General features: G+C 32.4%; 1 protein-coding gene across 1 annotated transcript in view; it reads left to right on the forward strand.

Moving 5' to 3' along the window:
- Nucleotides 1-10000, forward strand: part of Shal (Potassium voltage-gated channel protein Shal) — a 334303-nt gene that overhangs the window by 245656 nt on the left and 78647 nt on the right. The window contains 1 exon segment of the mRNA XM_068362045.1: nt 9387-9549. Coding sequence (XP_068218146.1) covers nt 9387-9549 — 163 coding nt within the window.

Raw genomic sequence — 10000 nt, forward strand, 5'->3', positions numbered from 1 at the left:
ATAGGCATACTCTACGTAATCGTTACTGAATAATTTTGAGGTTTTTTTTTTATTTTCTGACTTGAAATTCTCGAATCCTATCTTAAAGAAGCAGCCTAATCGTATTCTAGATCACCGAAAAATGAACGAATACCACCTATGATATTTTTATAAGAAGCCTAAGACATTGTCAATCAAAGTCTAAATATGTATATAGACCCTGTTATTTAGCAAAACGTGTGAATTCCCCTAAAGACATCAATAAATCTCTCGAAAAACGTCAATAAATCATTCAAATTACGTTGGTGAATCCGTCAAAGGACATCTTCGAGCAACTCAGACGAATATGGGTACCTGTCGAAGGGTTTAAGTAAACCCTTTATTGAACGTGTGTTATATGAATCTTCAGAAGAACTAAGTATATCTATGAATATTTAGAATAGCACCTGTGCATTTTTAAACATGTTTAATCCATAAAAACGATCCCTTAATTTGATTAAGGCGAATAATCAGTTCTTAACTTGACCACAGATATAACCTATAATCTTTCTTTACGACACCAAAAGATCTATTCTTCTAACCAACATCTCAGATTAATAGCAGAGTTTGGCACTAGTCCTCCCTGCCAAAATTCTTCTTTGCTCCTCCAGTAACGATTTTTTCTCTTTCTTCTTCTTTCTTTTATGATTGCTCCACATCAGGGACTTGTAACGATGGTTTATTGCCTGTAAAACTCTCTCTCTCTCTCTCTCTCTCTCTCTCTCTCTCTCTCTCTCTCTCTCTCTCTCTCTCTCTCTCTCTCTCTCTCTGAAATGTTAATCTTTATTTATCATGATTTCTAAATAGCTACCAGTTCCATACTCAAATTCTTGTACGCAAAACGATGTTTCATGATCCAGTGAACAAGTCGAACCTTGTTACCTTTCCTTTTTTCTAGTTTTACGAGTGTATTGTTGTTTACTATCTCAATATATTTTTTTCCTTTATTTAGGTACCCACGTAACATTTGTTCCTCCTTCCCATATCATACAGTTGCAATCATCAGCTAAATTGATGTCCGAAAATTAATTTTTTTGTATTTCTCCATTTCAATAAATAATGGAGTCTTCACTTCAAAGATGACCCTCTTCGTGTCTCCAAGGATTGATATAGTTTTCAATACAAACAGACATATACGGCGAAAACCACTGTGATTAATGCCAAGAATAAATTCATTCTCTCCCACAGACAACAAGAGCAGGCAAAACTAAATAGAATGATGTGATTGTGAAGTTTTAATCACAGCTCTTGACGATGATTCTCTCTCTCTCTCTCTCTCTCTCTCTCTCTCTCTCTCTCTCTCTCTCTCTCTCTCTCCTCTCTCTCTCTCTCTCTTATCGATTAACCATAGCCCTAACCTCAGCTATTGCAAGGGAAGAGAATGTTAATGGACTTCCACTTTAAGGCGATGCCAAATTAGACTTAGATAACATATTTCTTATTTTATTGTCTATTTAAGATTTACATCCAATAAGAATTCAAATCAAACTTTTATAAAGATGATCCATACCACAATCACAATAAGATGCTCACTGCATTCAAGAAATGGACGCCGGCTCGTAAACCGCTTTGCAACACAACTCACGTCTCTTGCGACCTAGTTCACGTCAGGCATTTTCATGTCACATTCGTTCGAAGACGACGGTGTGTTGAGTCTTTCTTCTGACCTTTATTCTTTCCGTAAAACTCCATTTTTTTTTTTTAGTTCCCGCCTCCTTTACTTCTTGTAGATCCCCATTCTATCGTCCTCAAAATATTTGGAACGTGGAGTCAATTGACATGCCTCTTTTCAGTATTGGCAAATCTTAAGTTTTCTTATTTCCTGTCTGTGTTATATTACATACACTCACCTCTCTCAGCTTAAAAAGAACCTTTAAACTCTTACCATGTAAAAAAGGTAATTGCTTCAATGTATAACGATTAAGTGTCAAAGAACTTGAATTAGGTGGCTACTATATAATTCCAAAACGTGTTACATACGCAAAAATCAACGGTAATAAAATTAAATTAATGGCCAATTTATGTGATGATGTATAAAAATACATACTGACGAAGCATATAGAAATTGTTATTTGAACATAAGGATAAAGAATAACGATCGTAATACATGAATTCAAGTTAGATTACACTCAACGCAGCAGGTAAGTAATTTTAAACAGAATCCTACAATGTCTCCACAGGTAACTCTCTCTCTCTCTCTCTCTCTCTCTCTCTCTCTCTCTCTCTCTCTCTCTCTCTCTCTCACTCTCTCTCTCTATCTCTCTTTACATTTCTATATAAATTGGCCCATTTCTGAAATTATATTCCCTCTCTCTCTTTTCTTCCAAGAAATACCATTTCACATTGTAGATAATTCCTTAACATGGCTATGAAAATGGCCATATAGCAAGATTGAAAGCAGGGAAACGGTCAACCGTGAGAATGTGCATGTCACTGCGTATGTAGAGGCAAACTCTGCCTTATAAGTGTTAGAGGGTCATTAAGGATAAAAACAAACTCTCATACAGAAAAAACAAATTGAATTCTTCCAAAATGCTTGTGTAGAACTAAAGTTAGAATAATTCCGGACAGAGTTTGAGAATTACACCAATTTACATAGAGAGAGAGAGAGAGAGGAGAGAGAGAGAGAGAGAGAGAGAGAGAGAGAGAGAGAGAGAGAGAGAGAGAGAGAGAGTGAGAGAGAGAGAGAGAGAGGGGGGTTAGGAGATTGGGCGAGGCTGTGATCTGTGGAGATGTGGCATCAGTGGGGAAATCCATTTAAAATCAGGTGCCCTCCCCCTATAGGCCATTTCTGGCTGTGTTGAGTATAGTATTTGATGAAAGATATAAGTGACTATAATAAACGGCAAGGGGTAAATATAAGAGCTTAGTTAAAAACATATGTTATGATAGATTACAAAAGAAAAGTAAAATAAAAGTAATCGTAATTATATAGTGATTATATTTTGTCAGTAGGAGAAATGTTCTTAATGTAACACAATAAATTAAGTTATCAACCTAGAGATAGATATAACAAAAGTGCAATATATATATATATATATATATATATATATATATATATATATATATATATATATATATATATATATATATATATATATATATTTATATATATAATAACCCAAATATTGCTGCTAGTTTCCAATTTAATATCTTGAAAGAAAGAAAAAGTTTGGGCCCTTAAATCTTCAATCAACTTTTTTTCCTGTACTCGAAAACAATTTAAAAAGAGCTTAGGATTTAAAATTTCGAGGATATTTTTCAACTCGTATTTGAGTAAGTCTTCGAACACGTTTCTATTTAATATTAATCAATAGAAATCTTTTATTTTTTTCTATTTGAAATTTTTATTTTATGAAAAATATCTTTTCTTGCTGTGCAAAAAACTTTATTCTGTGAAATTCGACATGAATTACACTAACATTCATTTGAGTATATATATATATATATATATATATATATATATATATATATATAAATATATATATATATATATATATATATATATATATATATATATATATATAAATCAGATTGAGCTTTAAAACGAATCGATATTGAAACATCACAGTGAGTGAAATTACAATTTTCTTATGTAACTATGAAGGCTTGCGTAATTTTCCTACTAATTAGTTACTATTCTCATTAGAAGGATACTCATATTAATAAAAGGATGCGGAAGGTACAGGGAAGGAAAAGTAAGATTCATCCATAAGAAAACCATATATATATATATATATATATATATATATATATAAATATATATATATATATATATATATATATATATATATATATATATATACATATATATATATATATTACTGTATATATATTATATATATGTATATATACATATAATATATATATACTGTATATATACTATATATATATTATATATATGTATATATACATATAATATATATATACTGTATATATACTATATATATATATATATATATATATATATATATATATATATATATATATATATATATATATATATATATATATATACTGTTGCCAGTATACAGTAATATTTTAGACACTAAATAAAAAAATTCACTGTCCTCGTTGTCCTTTATACGTACACGTGCATATCTGTAGATATACATATGTATACAAACAAGTATATACATATCGATGTTCGCGTGTATGTATAATTTACACATTATATATATATATATATATATATATATATATATATATATATACATATACAGTATTATATATATATATATATATATATATATATATATATATATATATATATATATATACATACAGTATATATATATATATACATATACAGTATATATATATATATATACATATACAGTATATATATATATATATATACATATACAGTATATATATATATATATATATATATATATATATATATATATATATATATATTATATATATATATAGAGCAGGTGATAGTTTACGGCGATATAATAGGCTGAAGTCAAAGTCAACCCCTGACTTCAAGGGCCACTTTATGAAAAGAAGGCAGTCATACCTAACAAGCAAATGCCACCCCACCTAGTCTCCACCCACACACACACTAAGGGGAAAAATCTGCAATGACATAGTTCTCCACTTCTCCTAATTATTCTTTGGTTATTTGGTGATTGATTATTAGCTGTTATTTATAGAAGCAATGAATCGAGGAGCGAAAACCCCCGTCTGCCGCGTCATGAGGTTAAAGTTGCACTCACGTTGCACTCGAAGGCTGCTTTTAAAGTAGCGTTGTCTGCGACATGTCGGCCTCTTACGATGGTGATTTAAAGTAATGCTGTCTGCCACAGGTCCTTACGTGAGTGATTTGAAGAAAATTGTCTGTGACAGGTCGACCTCTTACGGTAGTGGTTTAAATTAATGGTGTCTGTTACAGGTCCTCTTATGGTAGTGATTTAAAGTCAAATTGTCTGCGACATGTCGGCCTCTTACGATAGTGATATAAAGTAGAATTGTCTGCGATAGATCGGGCTCTTACGATAGTGATTTAAAACATCATGTTTGTGACATGTTGCCCTCTTATAATAGCGATTAAAGTGAAATTGTCTGCAACATGTCGGCCTCTTACGAAAGTGATATAAAGAAGAATTGTCTGCAATAGGTCGGCCTCTTACGATAATGATTTAAAGAATCATGTTTGTGACATGTCAGCTTCTTATAAAAACGATTTAAAAAGTAAAATTGTCTGCGACAGGTCGGCCTCTTACGATGGTAATATAAAGTAGAATTGTCTGCAATAGGTCGGCCTCTTACGCTAGTGATATAAAGTAGAATTGTCTGCAATAGGTCGGCCTCTTACGATAGTGATATAAAGTAGAATTGTCTGCAATAGGTCGGCCTCTTACGATAGTGATATAAAGTAGAATTGTCTGCAATAGGTCGGCCTCTTACGATAGTGATATAAAGTAGAATTATCTGCAATAGGTCAGCCCCTTACGATAGTGATTTAAATAATCCTGTTCGTGACATGTCAACCTGTTATAAAAAAGATTTAAAGTAACATTGTCTGCAATAAGTCGACCTATTACGATAGTGATATAAAATTAGAATTGTCTGCGACAGGTCTGCCTCTCATGATAGTGATATAAAGTAACATTGTCTGGGAAAGATCGCCACTTATGATAATGATTTAAAGTAGCATTGTCTGCGACAGGTCGGCCTATTACGATAGTAATTTAAAGCAACATTTTCACGGAGGAAAAGCGAGAGTGAGAATAGCTTCATGATGAGGGTAGTTATACAATCAAATAGAATTAAATAATAATTATCATAAACCATTTTGAATAGGATGGTATCAATTGTTTTACGGTACAGTACAGGAGAAATAAATAACATGATAATCTGAGTATAATCTCGAAAATTACTACATTATACTTACGAGAGAGAGAGAGAGAGAGAGAGAGAGAGAGAGAGAGAGAGAGAGAGAGAGAGAGAGAGAGAGAGAGAGAGAGAGAGAGAGAGAGAGAGAGAATGTACAAAATCTATCGTTACTACTTTAAAAATTACTTTATAAATATGCATATAAAAAACAACTAGTTTTAAGATATTAAAAAAAACCCTATTATTTAAGGTAATGAGAAACTGAAAATTAGTATACCGAAAAAATCTCTCTCTCTCTCTCTCTCTCTCTCTCTCTCTCTCTCTCTCTCTCTCCTCTCTCTCTCTCTCTCTCTCTAAAATAACTAATATTCAAGTGGTAACGAGAAACTGAAAGTTGGCATACCAAAGAAGTCTCTCTCTCTCTCTCTCTCTCTCTCTCTCTCTCTCTCGAACAATGAAGTCATTTTTGAGATTATACTCATCATATCCTGTAGCATTATCAAGCCCCAGCATCCACTGGGGAAGTAAAGGTTTAATGTTTTATGAAGTATCTTCACTGAGGTATTTTTTAAGAGAAAGGTTTTTGACATTAAAGTACTAGTAAAAAACTACTCGTTCTTTTCTTTCCTCTTTTCATTCCTGAATAAGTCCGTGTATATTTTTTCAAATTTTTTTTCTTTTTTTGCTATCTTTCAGTAGTAAAGGTCTTGGCATTTACAGGCATTTTGTACTCTTGCTTCCCAGTATCAATTTCATGAGCGTTTCGTTATAATAATGTCGTGTAAACAAGTAAACAATGCTAAGTTTAATCAAGAAGGTTAAAGAAATCCGTCGGCATTGTAATAAATCCAGCTTAGTTCATACGAGAAAATAAAATCAGACATGATCTGGAAGAACGTCTTCCTTATATTTCACCTACGTGAATTAATCTACCGAGGAAGATATATATTGATTTATTTCATCATTTTAATCATGTATTCTTTACTATGTTTATCGCCTTATCTTTTTATTTTATTTTTCGTAATATACCAAAAATAAAAATAGCTTAGATTTTCATCATTCGTTTTTTCTTCTTCTTCTCTCTCTCTCTCTCTCTCTCTCTCTCTCTCTCTCTCTCTCTCTCTCTCTCTCTCTCTCTCTCTCTCTCTCTCTTAGGGCGTGGGAGGAGAATGACAGATGACAAGCAGATACTTCAACGTTCACATCTAAAGGAACTAATTTGAAGTGACTCCTTTAAGCGATGATTTCAATCTTCTCGTTCATTTACTGACTCTTCTCGTGATGGATGTTACTTTCCTTTTGGCATCGACTCTTGAAAGAGGTTCTACTCGATCGTGGGTCATCATTTACTCTATTATTCAAACTGATCTACGAATTTCAGTGGTATCTAATCTAGTAACTATCTCAGTCACCGGTAATTAAGTTCTCCCGCAATTACTCATTCTACTAATTACATGACTCGAGCATTATATTTCATCATTTGTAAACTAAGCGGCAATGGTTCTCATTTATTAACCTCTCCATAAATACTACAGTAGTTCCTACACATATTTTACTGCAATTCGATTTTATTTCGAATGCTTATTTTCTATGCCCTTTTAAAAGGTTACTGAATATTCGATACGTATATAATGCTATTGTTTATACAACAGCATATTTGATTTAATCTCAAAACGTTTTGTGATGACGGACGTTTTCAAAAGAAAAATAAATTTTCTAGCTGTTGAATATCTTCTCAAGAAGTCTAGATCGAAGAGATTAACTGGTGCTACTCTACTTATCTTATCCATCTACTTTTTCATTTCCTGTTTTGTATTTCTTAATTTTTCCGAGCTTTCCTAAACATCTTCTTGTAATAACACAAACCTCGCAACGCCAAAGTATATGGGACAATTCAATAATCGAATTTTGTTAATCTATAGAAAGAAAACTTGTAACTGGATTGTTGATCTTTTGGCATTAGTTAGTATTTTGAGCATCCAATACCAATAGCGATTTTTCATGCATGGTTTGACAAAAAAGGAAAAGGTAATTGTCTTCAGAAACTTTATTCCTTAACTTCACCTGACCTTTAATGCAGAGGAGGATACCGAATAAGGGCGTATAATCATAATTAGGTTTTTATCGGGTTTTAACGATAATATAAAATCCGATCCAGCTATCATCAATCCATCAACCAGTCATTGTACGCTCAGGGTAAAGTTACACTCAGCTGCGCATGCGCACTGCAACATTTCAACATAAGAGAGAATGGCGGGACACCTTCAAGCGTCTCCCGAGAGACAGGCAATGTTTCGGCTGAGATAAAGTGGGTCAAGATCAGATAGAAAAGTAGAGCTGTTGGTAAAGGCGGCTGGCTCTTGCTCCAGCATTGATCTCAGTCGAGAGATACAAACGGTTGCTTAGTATCACTAGAAATTTAATCTTCTTTGTTGGTGCTGTGTTGCTTAATTTAGTAACTAATTAAGCACACGAGGGACTAACAGCTCTTAAAAGGCAGTGTTGCAGTAGTCTTGCGGACAAAAGTAATGTTACGAACGAATGACAGTAGAGCGAGATAATAAAAATAGATTTCAAGAAAACTTTATAAGTGAATAAGATAGGATTTTAAACATCTGTTCACAAAGTATTCACGAGTCGATAAGCTGGTAATTTAAAAACATATTTAGATGAATAGTAAAATTTACAATATAGTGAATATATCCTTAATTATTAATTCAATTCATTTAAATATAATTTGATGTATATTCAGCATTATATATTGTAAGAATTGTCAATGTATATTTCTTTTACTAAAAAGAAAAAATCTAATGATAATAGCACAGACAAATAAAAGCGCTAAAACGATCAAGATAAAAACTTTCCCTAAACAATTTTGAAGCCACAAAGTATAAACTAGAATATTGAAATTGCAATCTATTTCCCCCTTCTTGTTCATTTCTCATATTCTAAATTCTACGAGATGTGAAAACGGCCATTTTTAAAATCCCTTGATCTACATGACAACATAAGAACAAGAAAGTCCCCAAAAAATATATTGACACACACACACACACACACACACACACACATATATATATATATATATATATATATATATATATATATATATACATATATATATATATATATATATATATATATATATATATATATATATATATATATATATATATATATATATATATATATATATATATATATATATATATATATATATATGTGTGTGTGTGTGTGTGTGTGTGTGTACGTACATTTTTCATATCGCCGTAGGCAATCTTTCCAAAGGGAAAAGCATAATTCAGATAAATATATACGTATGTATCCAAGAATCAAGTACAGCAGTTTACTATAATAGCTGTATTAACTAGCAATCAACGAAATTGAGAAGTTCAACCACAGTGTAATTCAATTTCTAATAGCTGACTTTCGATTCATTACATAGCACTATCCATCCATTATATAACACACCAATTCGTAATTTTCTTCATAATTTTTAATGACATATTTTTCTTCCCCTACAGATATGGTGACATGGTTCCGCACACGCCCACCGGGAAAATCGTGGGCGGTGTCTGTTCACTGTCCGGTGTGTTGGTGATCGCGCTACCTGTACCTGTCATCGTCTCGAACTTCTCAAGAATTTACCACCAAAACCAGCGAGCCGACAAGAGAAAAGCACAGAAGGTATGATTGGATAACCAGGGACCCCTGGTGCTTTCATTAGTCTCTTCCTTGCCATTTTTTTTATTGATCTAAAGTTCTCTTAAATTCATTGGGGTTTCTTCATTATAAAGGAGGGCACGATAAGTACTGTCATGAAATGTCTCATGTCAAGGATGTCTTTAGTCTTTTTTTCACTGTAACTCTGCATATCTATTGGGTCTTAATTATTATTTTATTCTTTTACTTACGAATATAGTTCGACATTACCTTTATTCCACACCAAAAATAAGTGGATTCTTATTTGTCTTTCAGTGAAGATATCTCAAATGATTTTCTTTTCAAGTTTCCTTTACGGGTTTGTTGACGAAGCCAAAAATTCTATTTCTTTATAATTTCGATAACCTAGTAGTCTCCATCCGAGCTTGGTCCATTAGGTAAGACCTATGTTCCTTCGCCTGATGGACGTTCAGAG

This window comes from Palaemon carinicauda, chromosome 38, assembly GCF_036898095.1.
Source record: "Palaemon carinicauda isolate YSFRI2023 chromosome 38, ASM3689809v2, whole genome shotgun sequence".
Classification (NCBI taxonomy): Eukaryota; Metazoa; Arthropoda; class Malacostraca; order Decapoda; family Palaemonidae; genus Palaemon; species Palaemon carinicauda.